General features: G+C 48.8%; 2 protein-coding genes across 4 annotated transcripts in view; one reads left to right on the forward strand and one right to left on the reverse strand.

Annotated features, from left to right (window-relative positions):
- Positions 1–8,426, forward strand: part of STARD5 (StAR related lipid transfer domain containing 5) — a 14,301-nt gene extending 5,875 nt beyond the window's left edge. Inside the window, exons 4-6 of the mRNA XM_008056149.2 lie at positions 2,088–2,205; positions 3,155–3,248; positions 7,741–8,426. Of these exons, the coding sequence (XP_008054340.1) occupies positions 2,088–2,205; positions 3,155–3,248; positions 7,741–7,888 (360 nt within the window). The 3' untranslated portion in view covers positions 7,889–8,426. The remainder of the gene's footprint in view (positions 1–2,087; positions 2,206–3,154; positions 3,249–7,740) is intronic.
- A 4,939-nt stretch (positions 8,427–13,365) lies between these two features.
- Positions 13,366–20,664, reverse strand: part of IL16 (interleukin 16) — a 22,372-nt gene continuing 15,073 nt past the window's right edge. For 2 of the 3 annotated variants that reach the window (XM_021711402.1, XM_008056150.1), the window contains 3 exons: positions 17,725–17,983; positions 17,350–17,475; positions 13,366–13,848 (listed from right to left, as the gene is read on the reverse strand). In XM_021711402.1, the coding sequence (XP_021567077.1) occupies positions 13,655–13,848; positions 17,350–17,475; positions 17,725–17,983 (579 nt within the window). In that variant the 3' untranslated portion in view covers positions 13,366–13,654. The remainder of the gene's footprint in view (positions 13,849–17,349; positions 17,476–17,724; positions 17,984–20,664) is intronic. The other variant, XM_021711401.1, reaches the window with a different exon arrangement.

Raw genomic sequence — 20,664 nt, forward strand, 5'->3', positions numbered from 1 at the left:
TCCCAGCCACCGCAGCCTCGACCTGCTGGGCTCCGGCGATCCTTCCGCCTCAGCCTTCCAAGTAGCTGGAAATACAGGCACACACTGCCACGCCCGACTAATTTTTTGATTTATTGTAGAGATGAGGTCTCGCCAAATTGCCCAGGCGGGTCTCGAACCCGCGGGCTCAGGCAATCCACTCACCTCAGCCTCCCAAGGTGCGGGATGACAGGCTGAGCCACCAAGCCCGTTTTTTCTTTAAATTTCATTACTTCTGCCATTCCTGCTACAAAATACCAGACTTCAGAAATGGCAAAATTGCCTTGTTTCTAACATCAAACTTTGAAATATGCTTGAGAAAGGGAAAACCATGAAATTCTAATACTGGTGTGTGGTGCCTTGATTAAATATGGCAATCAACATTTCTAACTACCCTTTGTCACCTTGGGAGATTTTGCATCCTGGCACAATTCATGGTAGGACACTTCTAAATGGGTAGGAGTTTGCTGTGCTTTTTTTCAGTCAGGAAAGGAGATGCAAGTACAGCCTGTTCCCAGGCAGATTGTTTTAGGAAGTACACATGGGGAAGAGTCATCTAAAAATTCATCCCCGGTTTACTTTCTTTTTTTTTTTTTTTTTGAGTTGGAGTCTCACTCTGTCACCCAGACCGGAGTGCAGTGGCCGTTCTCGGCCACTGCAGCCTCGACCTGCTGGACTCCGGCGATCCTTCTGCCTCAGCCTTCTGAGTAGCCAGAATTACAGGCACGCACTACCATACCCGGCTGATTTTTTGATTTATTGTAGAGGATGAGGTCTTGCCAAGTTGCCCAGGTGGGTCTCGAACCTGCGGACTCAGGCAATCCGCTCACCTCAGCCTCCCAAAGCGCGGGATTACAGGCTGAGTCACCAAGCCCGGCTCAGTTTACTTTCTAATAGAGTCCCCCAGGGATCACATGCCCTCTTGAAGTCTAGTTCCCTAAGGCCAAAGGTCTCCTTGCTGAAAGGTTTCTCAGCAACACATGGTGCCTATAGTCTTGATACCAGGGGAGGAAGACAAAGAGGGAGAGACCCTTATCAGTCCCTCTCACCTGCCCCCAGACTTTTCCCAGGACTGCTCCATCGGCAGGCCTGGCCTGACCTTCTCCATTATGACCTGCAGGAGGGTGCTAGTGGGATGGTGCACAGGGTAGGTTTGGAGTGTCCTGGGTTTACAAAGTGGGAGAATGAACTGCTGGGATATTCTGAGATTGGGTGAGGTTTAAGGTGTTCCCTGCCAGGGCTGGGACTATAATAAAACCAGAGAGCTTCCGGGGTACAACATTTGAGGAGGCTGAGCAAGTGTAGGGTCAGTCCTAAAAAGAAGTGGCTTCTCTTGCCTCCCCCTAGTCCCGGCTCTGTTCAAATTCCATCTCCACCATGAGCTTTGTGCTAGTTTTTCTTTTTTTGAGTTGGTGTCTCACTCTGTCACCCAGACTGGAGTGCAGAGGCACGCTCACAACCACCCCAGCCTTGACCTGCTAGGCGCAGGTGATCCTTCCACGTAGCCTTCCAAGTAGCTGGAACTATAGGCACATTCCACCATGCCCAGTTGTGTGCTAATTTTTTTTTTTAATAAAGAAAGGTAGATTTATTAAAGGAAAGATACGTTGTGAAGGGCACAACAGGCAGGACAACAGTAAGAGTCTGCTGTCAGCTGCCTGCGCTAATTTTTAAAATCTCCCCAGACCTCAGTTTCTCACCTGTCAAATGGGTTAATGATACCTAGTTCTTAAGATTGAGGGACAACTGAGAGCTTTGTCTAACTGGGTACTTACTAAGTGCTCAATAAATGGCAGCTCTTACGATCTTTTGCGAGACGTAATCTTAGTGTAGCCATGGTCTACAGTTAGACAGTCATGAGCAACTATGTCACACCCCTCAATTTTGCAAACTGGGTATATGTCAGTGGCACCTAGCTCTTCCTGGGAGGCCTTGCTGTGGAAACTTCCAATTCACCATGCCACCCTATTGTTAATGCAGTACCTCCCCCAGATGCTGGGGAGTAGGGCGGGGGTGGAGAGAAGATGTCTGGCCAGCAAACACAGATGTGCACTGCTTTGCTTTGGCAGACACTGCTCATAAGCAGAACCTCCACACCCTCGGCCGCCATGAAGCTCATTTCTCCCAGAGACTTTGTGGACTTGGTGCTAGTCAAGAGATATGAGGATGGGACCATCAGTTCCAATGGTGAGTGATGGCTGAAGCTTCCAGGACTTCTGGGATGCTGGACTGTCTCTTTTGCACCCATTTCCTCAAGGAAAGCCAAGCGACTGGGAATCACCAGGAAATTCATGCTCTGGGTCCTTTTCTCTTTGTGTGCCTCGCTTTGTTGGGTTTGGGGGGATTCTGTGCCCTAGGGGTCTGAGGTAAGAGAGTCTTCATACCAGTAATTTGGTTTTTAAGTCACAGATTTTGTCAGTATTTCTACTGAAATTAATAGGTTGTGCTGTAGACACACAATTGGGCAGCACGAAACCTCAGTGTGCAGTGATCACTGAATCCATGACAGTGTCTTCTTGAGGTCAGGACACTGTCTACTCCATTCCTGCCCCATGAGGAACAGAGCTTCTGCCTCAGCACAGTCCCTGCTGGGCCTCCAGTTCTTCCCCAGGGGAATTGGTGGACACATCCACACCTCTGTTGGCTGAAATTTGAGAGGGGCGCCTGCCACCTCCTACCCCCAAACCTTGCATTCTTGAATGTTCTTTTCTCTAACATTCTGGCAGACTTGGGAAAGCTTGTGTGCAATGTATGTCCACAAATGTGTATGAATGAGTGTGTGTGAGTGCCAGTGTGTGTATGTGTGTGCATGTGAGTTTGTGTGCATGCATGTGAGTGTGCATGTGTGTGAGTTTATGTGCAGGCAGGCATGTGATTGTGAGAGTATGTGCGTGTGTGTGAGCTTGTTGCATGTGTGTGTGAGGGTGAGTGTAGGCATGTGTTGAGTTTGTGTGTATGCATGTGTGAGTATGAGTGTGCATATATGTGAGCTTATGTGCTTATGTGTGAGAGTGTGCACTTGTGTGCTTGTTGCATGTATGGGAGTGTGTGTGTGAGTGTATGAGTGTGCATTTGTGTGAGTTTGTGTACATGCATCTGATGTTGTCACTTACTGGCCAACTGCACTGTCTTCCAGCTACCCATGTGGAACATCCGTCATGTCCCCCGAAACCAGGTTTTGTGAGAGGATTTAACCATCCTTGTGGTTGCTTCTGTGAACCTCTGCCAGGGTAAGGATAGCTTCCTGCTTTGAGGTACATGTATCAGACTGAGCTGTGGCTTCTCTATGGACATATTGTGAAAAGGGGCCCTTCGACTACAATTCACAAGAATAAAAACGCCTGACAGCTCTTTAGGCCTTGATATTACAAAACAGTTTCATATACACTTCAGTGACATGATACACAAAAGTACTTGGCACACCAGAAAGAATTATAGGACAGCATTACTGTTATTACTTTTGGTGTGGGAAATCCCCTGTCCAGCCCCATAAGACAGGTCAAGCAAATGTTATGGTCCCATTCAGCAGATGAAGAAACTGAAGTTTGGAGAGGTTAAGTGATATGTCCAGGATCAAAGGCCAGAGGTGGGCAGTGTAGGGTCTGAGCTCCTCGTCCTCTCTGAGCACCATTCACCAGCCTGGAGTGGCTTCAGGGATAGCTGTCCCCTATCCCACAAGCCACAAAATACTTGTCTCTTAACAAGGAATGGGCGGAGCTCAGACCTACAGGTCAGTCTCTACCACACTGTGAGTCAGCCTCAGAACTGACTCAGGAACCCTCTGTCCTCATTTTCCCACAGGTCATGGCCAAGTTTTTACCAGGAACTTTATTTATCATGAATTATCTGACAGTCACTAGCTTATCCGGGGAACCACCCAAGTTGACACTGAAAGAAATTGCACCTGTGGGTGTGTCCTAGTGTCCCCTGCAGGCCCTGTTCACACACCAGGAGAGGAAGGGTCTATGCTTTAACACATCGTCCCAGAACACGGGCCGGTGCCATGAGAGTTGACTAAAAGCCCAGGCCAAACACCTCCACGTAACCCTCTTGGCTAAGCTGGCTTTTCAGACAGCTTATGAAAGATTTTTTCTAAACATAATGAAATTTTGAGTTTGAAAATAGCATAACTGTGCTCCAACACACACACACACACACACACACACACACACACACACACACACACACACTCAATTTTAGGCCCTCCACCCCTGGTCTGGGCTGAGGGCACTCAACTTCTGCCTCACTTCCTGTCCTCCCCACCTGGCAGTCAGGTGCTAAGACTCACCTTTCGATGGTGCCAGGTTTGGCAGAGGAATTTTCTGAATAAGAGTCAGAGCCTTTCTTGGGTACCAAATCCCACAGCTGTCTTCCTTTGGACAGAATGCACAGTGTCCTGAGTACCATAAGCCCTCATGCAGCAGCAAAGGTGATGGCATGGATTTTGCAGATGGAGTGATTGGGGTCCCACAAAACCCAGCTAATGTGGGGGTTTTCACCCAAGTGTTGACTATTCCATCTCCTAGCCTCTTGATTGACAACATTTTATGGGCCAGGCTCAGTGGCTCATCCTGTAATCCCACACTTTGGGCGGCCGAGGTAAGTGAATTGCCTGAGCCCGAGGGTTCGAGACCCACCTGGGCAACTTGGCGAGACCTCATCTCTACAATAAAAAAAAAAATAGCCGGGTGTAGTAGCGCGCGCCTGTAGTTCCAGCTACTTGTAAGGCTGAGGCGGAAGGATCACCAGAGCCCAGCAGGTCAAGGCTGCGGTAGCCGGGAACGTGCCACTGCACTCCAGTCTGGGCCACAGAGTGAGACTCCAACTCAGAAAAAAAAAACAAACAAGAAAACCTTTTATGTTCTTAATAAAGCTTTCTGCTGGGGCTAGCTGAGTTGCTATAATCCCAGCACTTTGAGAGGCTGAGGCAGGAGGATTGCTTGAGCCCAGGAGTTTGTGACCAGACTGACAACATAGTGAGACCTTGTTTCTACAAAAAAAAAAAAAACAAAACAAAACCAAAATTAGTTAGGCATGGTGGCATGCCCCTGTAGTCCTAGCTACTTAGGGGGACTGAGATGGAAAGATCTCCTAAGCCCAGGAAGTTGAGGCTATGGTGAGCCATGATCATGCTATTACTGCACTCAAGTCTAGGGGACAGAGTGAGACCCCAACTAAAAAAAAATTATCAGGTAGATGCACTAGTAATCATCAGATGTTAAGTGCTTTGGGGAAAACTAGAGACAGATAAAGGTACCAGTGAAGGATGGGAGTGGGTTCCTAGGGGGTCTCCCTGATAGGGCACTTGAGCAAAGTACAAACGCAGGGACCTCGGGTGCAGGGTGGAAGAAGTGTTTCTGGAAAGAGGATAAGTGGGCTCAAAGTTCTGGAGGTGGCAACAGGAGTGGGGTGTTTAGGGAATGGCACAAAGGGAGGCACAGAGAGAGGCCAGGGGAGAGGCTGGGAGACTAGGTCCACGCAGCAGCAGGAACCATACCCCACTGGACACTTTCCTCTGAATAAAATGGGAAGCCGTTGGGGGAGTTTTGAGCAGGATGTGCTCTGACTACCATCTTAGCTGCTGTGACACATCTGGAGTGGAAGGGACCGTGAGCAAGAGAGGCAGGGGACTCCAGGATGGAGGAGGGAGAGGCAGTGTTGAGGCCACAGGTGATGGTGGCCACCCCAGAGCAGGAGAGAGGTGTTCTCCAGGTGGAGGAGTGTGCTTATAGCCAAGGCAGCATCACAACATCATTTATGCAGCACTTGCTGTGTGTACAGGAAGTAGGTTCAGTGCTTTCTGCATGTGCTCTCATTAAATCCTTACGACAGATGTAGCGGATGCCTTTGTCCAGGCCTTCTCTGTTGGGAGACTGGCAACCTATAGCTCCTCTGAGCCCCCTTTCACCCTTTCTGTTATTGTCATGGGATGGTGGATACGCAAGAGCCTCTACTTGCAAGGCCACTCTGTGACGTATCGAGCTTGCCGCTTCCCACACAGCCTGTTATACGTTTTGCCTCCCACAAAGCCCAATGCTCACACAGAAGGAAACAAGGTCACTGAGTCAGGTTGTGCATGCATCTGTTCATGTTTCCAAACCAGAGGATGCTGCTGAGAGATAATGGGGCTGGAGTTAGCCCGTGGGAGGAGAAGAAGAGACGAGACTAGGCCCCAGCCAAGGTGGCATGGGCAGGGCTTGGTGGGCGAGGGAGAGGCTGGAGATGGATGATGTCAAGGCTTTGAGATGTAAAGAAGCCCCTGCCCCCAGAGTTCACCCACTTTGGAGGAGCCCAGCACAAGCAGAGGAAAAAAGCCACAGCCCAGATGAGCACTGGCTGTCCTGCACTGTTCATCTGCCTGTCCTGTCCCTGTATGGGCTTCAGGTGCTCTGTTTGTACAACTAGGGGTACAGGGTGCTAAGGATCAATTCCAAGCCCTTAATGTGCATGAAGCCAAGAAACATCTGGCAGGTGCCAGGGTTTCTGATGAGGCTGGGGTTGTTTACAGGCTATTCAAATAGAAGACCAAATGGTCTCCACAGATTCTTGCCGCCCTTGCTGCCCTGGCCATTGAGAAACTTGTGATGGTGAAGCTGCTTTGTGTCCTCACCAAATTGTGTTCCCTCTCCTCTCATGTGTGCCCCTTGCCGAATCTGATTCTGCAGTGGCTTCGCTCCCTCCCACCCCACCCACCATATTTTCTTCAGCGTCATATTGCCACATTTGCAGCCCAGGGAGGCCAGCCAACTTGCTGTAAGTTATGCAGCAAGTTAATGGCAGGACACTGCCTGGGGACTTCCAGCCAGGGTCTGTGCCATATATCGTGCCCCTCCTCCTTTCCCCGCAGGATTCTGCCACCTCCTAGCCAAAGTCCTTTCATAGTTGCTCAAGCTTTTGGTCAATTCTCTAAATCAACATTCTCGAAATTTTGGTCTAAGGCTTCAGGACACCCTTACATGTCATTGAGGGCTTTAAGGCGTTTTGCTCATGTCTCTTGGATCTAGCGTTATTTAATGTAGTTGAAATAAAAACTAGGACATTTAAAAAACATTTAACATAAAGTAAAAACATATTACATATTAACATGACATTTTTAATAAAAATAACTGTATTTTTCAAAACAAAAATAGTATATTGAAAAGAGTGGCATTGTTTTTACATTTTTTTGCCAATTTCCCTCATGCTAGTCTTAATAGAAGCGCCTATCTGCTTCTGCATTCAATCTGTTGCAATATTACACATCGCGTAGGCTCTGGAAAATTCCACTGTAGGTTTGTGAAAGAATGAGAATGAAAAGGGCAGATCATATTTTTGTGTTGTTATGAAAACATTTTTGACCTTTTAGACCCCTTGAAAAGGTCCTGGGAACCCCTCAAACCCTAAGGAGTGAAAGATAATGTCTGTTTTTTCCTCCTAGGCCTGGCACAGATCGAGTTCTTCCAAAGCTCATCTTGCCAAATGAGTCAGGGAGTGGGGAAATGTCTCTTAGGGCTGGTGGTGGGAAGTCCCCCTGGCCTGGAGGCCTGCAGAGGCAGTGGAATGTATCCACGAGAGGATGCAGTTCTGTCCAGGGGAAAGCCCTGGGCAGTGCACCCTGCAAGGGAGTAGATGCCATCACTGTCTCAGCCCTTTCCCCGGAGCGGGGCTCCCCTTGCCCGTCCTGGCCCAGGTCTCCAGTGCCTCTGCTGCAGATTGTAATACAGTTCTGCTGTTGCATTACAGGGAACCCAACAAGACCAACATGGTCACATTCTTCCAGACCGACCTCAGCGGTTACCTCCCACGGAACGTAGTGGACTCCTTCTTCCCCCGCAGCATGGCTGGGTTCTACAGCAACCTTCAGAAAGCAGTGAAGAAATTTCATGAATGATGCTATCACTTGTTGGCAAACAGCTGCCGTGACTCATCGAGCAGCCCCAGTTGTTGGGACACCAGGGATCCCAGGACCACCCAGAGGCCTCGGTGTGCTGTTTGGGACAAGCTGGTGGGCAGCACATCTCTGAGGACACCAGCCAGAGGCATCAACTCACCCCTTCCTGCCTCCTGTTCTGCTCAGGGTTGGCAAGGGAGGAGCTACTCACAGGCTCCGAGCTCTACCCACCTGCTGTTCAAACACATCTCCCGTGGCAGGCTGGACCCAAGGCCTTGGTCGCTTGACAGGGAGATGGCCCGGGCATCACGTGATGTCTCAGAGACCAGTGTACCTGCCAGTCATAGAAAATCATCATCGGTGCTGAAAACCAGGCCCTGTTGCCTTTCACCAGCTAGGGCTCTCTCAGACCTGTGATGCAGACCCCAAAATCTATTTTTCTGATGTAGACCCCCATATATGTTTTTAACACTGCGCAACATTTTATTCCCTTACAAAGGTGTCAGCTTGGAAAATAATGGCTTAAAAATTGGATAAGCATTAAGGAAAAATACTTTCAAAATTTTTTTGTTGAAGGCATTCATTGTATTTCATTTCGTTGTTGTTGTTTGAGATGGGGCCTGGCTCTGTTACCCAGGCTGAACTATAATGATGTAATCATAGCTCATGTAGCTGGGTAGTCCTGGGCTCAAGGGATCCTCCCACCTCAGCCTCCTGAGTAGCAGAGACTATAGGCATGTGCCACCATGCCTGGCTTTTGTCTTCCATTTGAATCCATTGTTTTTTCCTCTTTATCCCTTCTGCGAGTTGACTTCCATGTCCCCAGTAAAACCACACAAGCCAGATCTGCAGCCCTGGGAAGGAGTTCTCCTTGGAAGTGAATCTGAACCAAGCAAACACTCATGTCTACAACTGGACCTCTGGGGAAAAGACCCTTCTTTTTCTTTCCCTTGGGCATTTGCCTTTCCCTGTCCTCTAGAAATGGAAGAGCAAGCCTCCTTCGAGCAGGCCTGGCTGGAATCCCCCCTCCAGACTCTGCTGCAAGATTGCACGACCCCATTGCGCACCATGCCTACCCAGGCACATTGTCAAAACCAGGAGAACAGCCTTGCCCCTGGAAGGGGCCTCGGCATACCCGCGAATTCCTTTCCCTTTCTCCAATCCAGGCTGCACACTCAGAGGTGGATCCTCTAACATGCCCAAGCAACCTCATTGGTGCTTCCATGTGTCTGACCAGAGTCCCTTCATGTACCATTCCCCAGGTTACTATTGCCTGTGCAGGAAATTTCCAGAGTCCTCAGCCTTTGCTCCTCCAAATGAAAAGCACTTCCTGAGCCCACAGGTTCGAGACCCACCTGGGCAGCGAGACCTCATCTCTACAACAAATCAAAGAATCAGCCGGGCATGGTAGTGCATGCCTGTAATTCCAGCTACTTGGAAGACTGAGGTGGAAGGATCGCCGGAGCCCAGCAAGTCGAGGCTGCAGTGGCCGGGAGTGGCCACTGCACTCCAGTCTGGGCGACAGACTGAGACTGCAACTCAAAAAAAAAAAAAGAAAAGAAAAGAAAAGCACTTCCTGTGTGTTACAGTAGCTCCAAAATGTGCCATGATGTGAGCAAGCCTTAAAATACCACAGCTCTGTGTTGAGGAGGGAGGAAGCTTCCTCTGCGTTCCAATGCAACTGCAGATTCCACAATCAAGCCATTAGGGTCAACCAGCTAACTCCCTCTTCTCATCAAGAAATCTTCATCAGACTCTTGAACTGACTTAGAATTCCTTCATTCACGGGCCAGGTGCAGTGGCTGACACCTGTAATCCTAACACTTTGGGAGGCCAACGTGGACCAAGGTTCACTTGAGCCCAGGAGTTTGAGATCAGCCTGGGCAACATAGCAAGACCTCATCTCTACAATGAATCAAAAGATTAGCCAGGTGTGGTGGCACGTGCCTGTAGTCGCAACTACTTGGAATGCTGAGGAGAGGGGATTGCTTGAGCCCAGGAGTTCAAGGCTGCGGTGGGCCATGATCGTGCCACTGCACTCCAACCCTGACAGAGTGAGACTCCAACTCAACAACAACAAAAAAGAATTCATTTATTCATGAAGTGCTTACCAGGTCCCTACGTTATGCCAAAGATGGTACTATATCAGTCCTCATGAGTTGGTCTAGTTGCACCAGCCAAGGAGAATTTTCACGTCTGCCAGGGTCTCTGGAAGGTGCTGGTCTTAGCAAGAAGGGGCCGCCTTGTGCCACCCTGTCTAGCTGGGTGGAAGGCCAGCTAACCAGGGACATGCCTCACTGGGTCCATGGGACATACTACACCTGCACTGCTTCTACACATACATGACTGCTGGCATTGGTTTCAGCTGGTTCAAGCCCTGGATGAGGAGCCAGAAAGCATGCATCTGGTCCAAGCCCTGTCACTTAGAAATTGTGCTCTTGGCCATTCACTTAACACCTCTGTTTGACTTGTGCTTAAAAGAAAAGACAGAGGCACAGATACCAATTCCAGAGCAGACTGCTTCTCAGGCATTGTGAGATGATACATTGTGAGATGATACAGTTAAATGCTGGCAGAGCAGGGATCAGTAAAATACGGAAGAGACTGGAGTGGACTCCTTTTCGTTGATAGTGAAGATGGATCCACAATTGTCAGCTGTGATGTTTACAATGAGGAGGGTGACTGGAAACCTGGATTCCAAGGCATTGTTTTCCACATGTGTGTCGGCTCTAAAGAAGTTGGATGAGAAAACCTAAGTCTCATGGGAATCCCAGCATCACAGCTCAGATGGATGAACATTTGCTAGGACCTTGCTGATTCCTGACTTGAAGACATCCTTGGCTTAGAGACCAGTGGCCCATCTCAGCTGAAAGAGGAGGGAATCTTTAAAACAGTTCAGAAGGCCTGATGCAATGGCCCATGCCTATAATCCCAGCACTTTGGGAAGCCAAGATGGGAGGATCGCTAGAGGCTAGGAGTTGGAGACCAACCTGGGCAAGATAGCGAGACCTTGTCTCTAAAAAAAAAATCAGCCGGGCATCAGCCAGGTGCAGTGGCACACGCCTGTAATCCCAGCACTTTGAGAGGTTGAGGCATGAGGATTACCTCAGCCTAGGGTTCGAGCCTGGGCAACTTGGTGAGACCTTATCTCTACAATAAATCAGAATATTAGCCAGATGTGGTGGCATGCGTCTGTGGTTCCAGCTACTTGGAAGGCTGAGGAGGAAGAATCAATCGCCTGAGCCCAGCGTGTCAAGGCTGCAGTGGCCATGAGTATGCCACTGCACTCAGCCTGGACAACAGAGTGAGACGCCAACTCAAAAAATAATAATAATAATTAGCCAGGCATAGTGGTAGGTGCCTTTAGTCCTAGCTAGTCAAGAGACTGAGGTGGGAGGATTGCTTGAGCCTAGGAGTTTGAGGCTGCAGTGTGATCGTGCCACTGCACTCCAGCCTGGGCAACAGAGCAAGACCCTGTCTCTAAAAACATTTATAAATAAATAAGCAAACAAGCAGATAAATAAATAAAACACCAGAGATGGGAGGAGGTACTGGGAGGATCATGGGCTCACTCAAATCTGTGCCTAGTCCTCAGGCAGCGTCTGCCTATGCACTCACTTGCTTTGTCTGGTCTTTTGGGCCCACGACCAGTTCCACTCTCATCCCTGCTCCCACCTTCTAGTCTTGATGGAAACGTGCCTTCTCCCTCCCTGGGCTGGCCCAGATCCACCACATAGCTTCTTGATAAGACTCACAACAATTCCCCGGTTACAGGAAAGGTCGCTGTGCACACAGATGGTGAGACTGCAGGTGAGGAATGTACCTCTATCACATAACTGCCTTGCCCAGCCTGTGCTGGCACCCAGTGAAGTCCTGGGGAGTGCGTGCTGAATTAAGCCACACCTTTCAGTGGCAGCTTATGCTCATCATCCGTGTTTCTATTAAATCTAAAAAGCTGATCCAAATGCTACCTCAAAGTTCTTGCCCACTGCTCAACAAAATCTAGAATGGATGGGCAAAGCAGCCTGCAGGACACAAACTACTCTTAGCCCGTCATTTCTCAGGATGGTGGCACAATGAACTGTCGGCCACCCTCATGAAGTCCCTGAAGGGGTTTGCAGGAAGATGAGGACTCCAGCTGGGTTCTAAGAGTCCACTGCTGAAAAACGGATTCTTAGCTACCCATGGAGCCTAGAGAAGCCTGCAGATTATAAAACATGATCTCACTGACACTGGCCTCAGGATAACTACTTGGTGTTTTGTCTGTGGTGCTCGCCAGGTCTTTGCCACAGTCTTACTTCACAGGAGCAGGGGGACTGGGGAGGGGCTGATACTCTAGTCCGGGCCTGGTCAAAGGATGCTGATTATTGCTGATACAAAGTCACATTCCTTGTCCTGAGCTTGGCAATCAGGCATTAAGAAATAACCAAACCATGCTGGGTGCAATGGCTCACACCTGCAATCCCAGCATTTTAGGAGGCTGCGGTGGGAGGATTGCTTGAGGCCAGGAGTTCAAGACCAGCCTGGGTGACAGAGAAAGACCCTGTCTCTAATTTTAAAAAATGACCAAACCAAATATCCTTTGGTCAGACACTCAGCTATTTTCCCTACAATGCTTTGCACCCAGTGCATCTTGGCCTACCAGTCTACCAAACAGAAGAAAGGACTCAACTGCCTCATCAGTCACCAGCAGGACAAGCCCTTTACTGTCCCGAGCCTCAGTCCCCTCATCAGTACATCGGCATGGAATCACATAGTGTAGAAGCTGCTGTGATTACCAAAAATAATGTCCATTCAACCACAAGTACAAGTTGGCATGTAGTAGGTAAGTGGTAGCAATTTGTATTTGGCCCTCTCATGTTTGTGCTGTTTCCTTCTATGGGCACACCTGTCCACACCTTGAGCTCTTCACTTCACCTATATTTCTCTTTGCTTACTGCCACCTGGGACCACCCTTCTCTAGAATCATTTCTCCCACCCAACCAAAAACAATTTTGCAAATATCTCATGTTGACAGGTTGTAGTTTCCAAAAATGACCCCAGCAATACTTCCCCTCCCCTTCTGCCCACATAGGTTGGTACCAGTCTGACCAACAGAATAGCAGAAGTGATGCTATACGACTTCCAAGGCCAGGACATAAGCAGGATGCGGCTTCCACCTGGCTCTTACACTCCTGGGAACCCAGACACCATGTTGTGAGGAAGCCTAGCCCACAGGGAGAGGCTATGCATATGCATTCAGACCAGCAGACCCAACCAACAGGCAAGGTCAACTGCCAGGTGTATGCATGAGTGAATTGATCCTTCTCAAGGTTCCAGCCCCAACCTTTGAGTGACTGCAGCTAACACCAAGTGGAGCAGAGATGAACTGTTCCCTCCAAGCTCTGCCCACATTGTAGATTCATGAGAAAAGCCAGTGCTGCTGTTTGAGAATGAAATACAGTACTTGGAACATTTTTCAAAGTTGGACATGAATTTCATATCAAATTGTAATATATCCATTTTATTTATGGCACCACAATATTTTCATTAAGCTCTCTCTATACACAGTCTACAGTTTGTATCAGCCACCCCCGTGTGACTCTGCCCTTACTCTTGGGACAACCCTTTTGCTGAGTGGTATCCCACAAGGTCTGGGCCTGGGCAGCAGCCACAGGGAAGCACACCTGTGCTCTTCCCCATCCAGGTGGGGTGGGCAGCAGAGACCCTGAGAATCAGCAGTCATGGGAGCTGCGTGCTATTGGCTTTGGCTTCAGTATGTCCTGCCTAGGGTTCTCCAGCAGCTGTGGTCCCCTTGGTCTGGAGGCTCCTCCTCCTGATGACAATCGTGACAGGTCCATCCGGCAGAGACTTGATGATGTTCCAGGCTTCAAACCGTGAGAGGCCCTGCATGGCAGTGCCAGCCAGGTGCAAGATTTCATCTCCTGGCTGGACTGTGTCACTCTGTTCCGAGGCTGCCCCTGAAATGAGGGAGAAGATAATGAGTCCCACAGATGATGGGAACAAGGAAAATTGTCTCCTGTCCTTTGTCTCCAAGGAACCAGGACAGCGAGGAGTAGAATGGGGCGCCCATCTCTCGGGAGCTTACTTCTTGGTGTTCCTAAAGTGAGGCATTTCATGAAATGGTGACTCAGAGATTGAGGCACCAGGCTCCAGCTCTCTGTGGCCCTTGGAAAGGTGAAGCCCATGCTGCTCAGGGGAGGAGAACAACGGGTAACTTCAAGCCATAGCCTGGCTGGCGAGATCCCACAGCTCATACTCCTGGGATGCTCACCCTGGGAACCCAGCGCCATGTTGTGAGGAAGCCCAGGCCACAGGGAGAGGCCATGTATACGCATTTGGGCTAGCAGCCCCAGGCCGGTAGAGAACTCTGAGGACCTGAGTTCTCCCCAGAGCCCCTCTTGGACACTGACTCAACATCCCACCCCCTTCACATTTGGTCTCCTCTGCTGCTGAGAACACCAGCATTGGGTGTCATGGAAAGGGAGCTGGTGGGATTTTCAGGAAACAGTCTTCACAGGAATCTGAGCTCTAAATAGCCTGGAGGAGAGTTCTCTGCCCACGAAAAAAGGAACTAGCCATATATGGTTCTCGCTCTTTCAAAGCTATGTGTGGAAACAGTGCTATTTTGCTGTTTATATTAAAGGAAATTTCCCATCCATTTGACACAGTGATCTTCACAAATATTGAATAAGAGTAGAGTATACTAATGATAATCTGGGGGCCAGTCATGGTGGCTCACACCTGTAATCTCAGCACTTTGGGAGGCCAAGGCAAGAGGATTGCTTGAGGTCAACAGTTTGAGGCGAGCCTAGGCAACATAGTGAGACCTCATATCTATTTAAATAAAAAATAACAATAAAAATTTGAAAATAAAATAACATAATGATAATAGTGAAAATATGGATGAAGTATATTGGGTAATTATTCAGACAGGCATTGTGCTAATGTTTTGCATTTATGACAATCATCCTATGGGGTATGTATGACTAGTATTCCCTTTTAACACATGAGGAAAGCAAGGTCCCAGCTGCTGAGTAGCGGGGACTATGTTGGAACCTAGACTTTCTGGCTCCACAATCCACATCTCTCTGTGCCACATCATCCCGGAGCTGGTAGGCTTATTCCATTTAAGCAAATGGGCTCAGGATGAGGGAAAGACTAGCCCAATGTCATTCTGCTGTAAGTGGCAGAACTAACACTAGAATCCAGGTCTCTTGACTTTGAACCCCACGCTTATTACAAATTGACCTTCAGAAGTTATAAGTATCTTTCCCAAGCCAGGGATAGTGGCTCAAGGCTGTTATCCCAGCACTTTGAGAGGCCAAGGCAGGTGGATCGCTTGAGCCCAGGAATTCAAGACCAGTGTAGGCAACATAGAGTGATCTCATCTCTACAAAAAAATTAACTGGGCATGGTTACATGAATCTGTAGTCTCAGCTACGTGAGAGGGCCCTGTCACTTAAGAAGAAAAGCATGGAGGAGAAGTAGGAATAAGAAGAGGGAGGAGGAGGAGGAAGAAGGAGGAGAAGGAGGAGGAAGAAGAAGAGGAGGAAGACAAAAAAGAAAGAAAATCTTTTCAGAATTGGATGCTAGGTAACTGCCATGTAAGCCTCAGTCTACCTCTGAGTTTCTGCAGCTGCAGCAGGACACCCTCTGATGAAACCAGTCAGCAACAGGAGCTCTTGGGGGCAGGAAACAGAGCTGGGAGTCCCTTCGGGTTTTAGGATTAAAAGCCTCTGGAGCCAGGCTCGGTGGCTCAGCCTGTAATTCCGCGCCTTTGGGAGGCTGAGGTGAGTGAATTGCCTGAGCCCGAGGGTTCGAGATCCGCCTGGGCAGGCAAGACCTCATCTCTACAATAAATTAAAAAATTAGCCGGGCATAGTAGCACACGCCTGTAATTCTGGCTACTCGGAAGGCTGAGGCAGAAGGATTGCCGGAGCCCAACAGGTCAAGGCTACGGTGGCCAGGAGCGGCCACTGCACTCCAGTCTGGGCGACAGAGTGAGACTCCAACTCAAAAAAAAAAAAAGCCTCTGGACACACGCCTCATCTCTTTACCCCTTTTCCTAGAAAGGGAGGCTCAGACCCAAAAGGGACTGGTCACTCAGGAAGTTAGAGGCAGAGCCGGGACTGCTAGAACCTGACCTCTCCAGGGCTTCTCTCTTCACAACCCCTTGCTCTGTGGCCTGGGGGCTTTCAGTTGGAGGCGCATCAAAGAGTCAGAGGTAGTTTTACATGGTAACCATTCATGATTTCCACAGGAAAATCCAAGTGAACCCCATATCAAATTGGTTTGTGCCCCAATCTCTGATGAATGAAATATCAAAATGTTGAGTAAAAGCAGGAGCTGACGGGTCCTGGGCTAGGATAAGGTGAGTGAGGCTGAACAGCGTAGTGCAAAGTTAGACTCTGTCTCTATCTAGACTTGGATAGTTTGTTTGCCATGGGATCTTTAAAATTAATTTTGATTTTTAAAAATATTGCACTGAAATGGTATTGCTCTTAATTACTGAGTGTTTTGGCACCCCATTAGAGTGTGTTCCCCAGACCAGTGCCTCATTGCCTCACCCTAGTCCTTACCCCGCCAACATGCAGCACACCCAGGTCTTAGTCACTTAAGAGAACCCAGCAAAACAGAGGTATTGAAGGGGGTCTAGGCAAAAGAGAAAAGGGAGAAAAAGTAAACTTGACTGGGTTGGTGAATCACGCCTTTAATCACAGCAGTCTGGGAGGGCAAGGCAAGAGGATGGCTAGAGCCCAGGGGTTTGAGACCAGCCTGGGCAACATAATGAGACCTCATCTCTACAAAAAAATCAAATAATTAGCTGGGCGTGGCGATGCATGCCTGTAGTCCCACTTACTCAAGAGGCTGAGGCAGAAAGATCACCTGAATCCAGCCGGTTGAGGCTGTGGTGAGCTGAGGTGGCACCCCTGCATTCCAGCCTGGGCTACAGAGTGAGATCCTGACTTACAAAAAGCAAAGAAAAAAAAAAAGCAGAACTAAGACTTTAAAAGGCTAGCATACCTTTTTTCTTTTTCTTTCTTTTTTTTTTTTTTTTGAGTTGGAGTCTCACTCTGTCACCCAGGATGGAGTGCAGTGGCACACTCAAGTCTAACACAGCCTCAACCTGCTGGGCTCAGGCAATCCTTCCTCCTCAGTCTCCACTACAGGCATGTGCCACCATGCCCAGTTAATTTTTTTTGATTTATTGTAGAGATGAGGTCTCACCAAGTTGCCTAGGCTGGTCTCAGATCCCTGGGCTCAGGCAATCCTCTAGCCTCTGCCTCCTAACATGCTGGGATTACAGGCATGAGCCACCATGCCCAGCCCAGCATGCCTTTCAAGAGGACATGGGCTTGTAGGGAACCAACATGGCCCAGAAGTTGCCCGGAAACCTCTCGAGGGTCTGGCCACATGCCCACAACAAGAGAGAAAGCAAAGAGCCAGACACACCGCACCTTTGAAGATCCTGTTAATGGTGAGAGGCTTGTCTCCATGCAGGGAGCCCCTCCCTCCTTCCAGGCTGAAGCCCAGCCCTGCAGAGGTCTTTTCCAGTGTCACCGTGCAGACCGTGGCCTCTGCTGCTGAGAAAAATACAGGGGCTTGGTCAGGAATCCTCTCCCAGCCCACAGATGCCCTGGACCTCAAACGGGCCCGGCCTGATGCTGCCTGTTGTATGAGTGCATGTGCACAGACACACATCTCAGGCAGCGTACTAGGCAGGGCACATGTTCTTGGGGCCACTAATTACTGCGTAGCCCCATCAGAACTGGCCCCAAAAGACCAAAGGCGATGTGACCCATGGGGCTTCCAACTGAGTTGGGAGAACTTACTAGATTCTACAGAAACATCACTGGCTGCAGAGGCTGAGGCTGCAGAGTCAGTAGAGGAGTTCAGGTCGGGCATGGCCTCCGGAGTCGGCTTCCTCGTGACAATCACAGCTTGCCTTGGGTCTCGAGCTTGGCGGAGGATGGCCAGGGCATCATTGTGTGTGGTCCCTTTGAGGGACTTGCCGTTGATGGAAAGAACCTCATTGCCCTTCTGAATTGTCCCTTCCTGGGAGGCCAACCCGTTTGGAAACACTCTATGAACCTGAGCAAACCAAAGGAAGTCAGGACCCCCCAGAAGGCATCTAAGTCAGATCTTCATTCTTAGTCAACCCGAAGATTTTTAGGCCAAAGAAACTTAAAACCATGTCCTAGATTGAGTTGCTGACATAGGGGCCAACTTTCCTTCCCTCTCTACACAGAGAAGTGATCATGATCAAAATTGGCCAGATAAGCCCCTCAGAATCCTTCTCAACACAGTGTTCTAGACTGTGTCACCTCAATCCCAGTTAACATTCCAGGTAAAAATCCTTTGCCTTACCTGCCCTAAGTCAGCATTTCTCAAAGTAGTTTTCTTTTTCTTTTTTTGAGTTGGAATCTCACTGTGTCTCCCAGGCTGGAGTGCAGTGGCCGCTCCCAGCCACCACAGCCTCAACCTGCTGGGCTCCGGCGATCCTTCCACCTCAGCCTTCCAAGTGACCAGAACTATAGGCGCACGCTACCACGCCCAGCTGATTTTTTGATTTATTGTAGAGATGAGGGCTTGCCAAGTTGCCCAGGTGGGTCTTGAACCCACGGGATCAGGTAATCCACTCGCCTCGGCCTCCCAAAGCGCAGGATTACAGGCTTAGCCACCGAGCCTGGCCTAGTAGTTTTCTTAAAGCCCTGAATCCATAGCATATTGATAAGTGTTGTGTAAGAAAAGGTTTCTAAGATCAAAGAAACCTGGAGATTACTGGGCTAAACACAGGCTCTCGAAATGTCTACTTTTTAAAAAGACACTAGAGACTCTGCAATACAAATCTGCATGGCAGATCTCTAAGGATCTCGCTGTGTAATACAGGGATTGCCAGAGATGCCTTTTTTAACAGAGATGACTTTTTTCAGACAGAAATTCTCAGGTTCCATCTTCTGCAGAATGCATTTTGAGAAACACCATTCCAGATAGTCTAAGACATTTTAAAGCTCCTCCTTCAGAAATTCTGATTCGTCACCTTCAGTCACTCCCTAGTCCCCTTTATGTGAGCTATGCGGAACAAACACAGTACAATCTCAAGTCTCTTCCTCAGCCTCCTTAATGAGGTAAATTATAATGAAGAGGACTCAATGATAGCATGTATGGGAAACCACTAAAACCACTAAAACGTGCTACATGTTGTTTTGCTGGTATGATGTCAAACAGCTCTTAGTTTCTCGAAATGGTTTTAGTGTCAGAAAAAGTTTGTTCTGTGGTCAGACCTGGTTAGGGTCCCCAGATTATAAGGTCCAAGCATGAAACAGAACCTCCTCTCTGGATCTTAGCTCCCTCCTCTAAAAAACAAGCGTAAATGCTACCCAGTTCTCAACCTGCAGCGTGGGAAGATGGATTTAGACAACAGGTCAGCGAGGGCCCAGCGTGGCACTTGGCCTTGGGTGGTGCTCAGGGTTAGTTCCCTTTTAGTGAACGTGGAAAGGAAGGGAAATGCTCAAACTCAGAAGGAGAAAGAGGAAATGTCTGTGCCTGTGCTTGACCAAGTAAACTGCTTCCTCCTGGTTCCTGGGTAGCTGCAGTGTCGCAGAAGCAGCTGGTGAGATGAGGTAGACAGAAATCACCACTACAGGGCTGAGAAAAAGATCCAAAGTGCTAGTCCCTGGGGCAAGCTCTCTTTTCTTCTCTTCACATAGAAAGCAAGATACACAGTTAGGAACCTTTTTGTAGTATTCAGCTGTGTGCTTAGAGACAGAAATAGATACTGGTTTCAGGTGTTTCTGTGTGGTGGCAAACTTACAAAGTGGCAAACTTACAAAGAAATCAAAGAAGTCACTGCTGACATATGAGTGACTCAAGTGACCCGCAGGCATGTGCCAAGTTGCCACGCAAGGGGATGTGACATGTTTAATGCTGGCTGATGCTGTGAACGGAAGGACTGGTTTTCAGCTGGACAATGGAATTCAAATGAGCCCAGCACAGACCACACAAAGGATGCATTGAAACAAGAGAAAAAGCACTTGGCTTTAGAGAGACGAAGCAGCCATGCAGGGCTCCATGAAGCTCCACGAAACTGAGAGGAGCAGAAACCGTCTGGGTCAGGTGCAGGTGACCTGAGGACAGCAGCCAAAGCTGATCAGATCGATTGAGCTGAAATGATGGGCACCCACAGAAAAAAATGCACACACCCAGGCCTGTTGCCCTCCCCAGGCTCTGGGAGGTCCTGAGTGAACAGAGGGCTACACCGGGACATCTGAAGCCCCTGCCGTGCATTGTGGTCTGTGGACTGAGAACAGGTACAATAGCTATTTCTTCTCCCCAGCCTGGGCTCCATGTCTCTCAACCAACCATCAGGTCAGCTTGGCAATTATCCAAGTTCACATTCCCACTATCCAAGGGAGTAAAACCAGGAAGGCCACCTCCTGTACATGGCCCTGCCTGCCCAAGGCTCCCTGCTATCCAGATGTGGCTAGTTCTTCTGTCCTGGTTATGCATCCTTCCAAAAATGCCCCTGTGGTCATAAGTCACCATTGCCTCACCTTTAGTGGCTAACAAACTACAGGTCTGTATTTCCAAAAACAGAGACATGATATAGAATATAATATTGTTTGAATTAATGTGGACTTTGCAACAACTTGGATGAACTTAGAGTCTATCATACTCAATGATCTATCGCAGAAACAAAGAACAGAGTACCATATGTTCTCACTCATAAGCAGACCTTGAACAATTATCATAATACTATAAGAAAGGGATTG

This window comes from Carlito syrichta, unplaced genomic scaffold, assembly GCF_000164805.1.
Source record: "Carlito syrichta isolate Samal-C Ts95f unplaced genomic scaffold, Tarsius_syrichta-2.0.1 Scaffold302261, whole genome shotgun sequence".
NCBI lineage: Eukaryota > Metazoa > Chordata > Mammalia > Primates > Tarsiidae > Carlito > Carlito syrichta.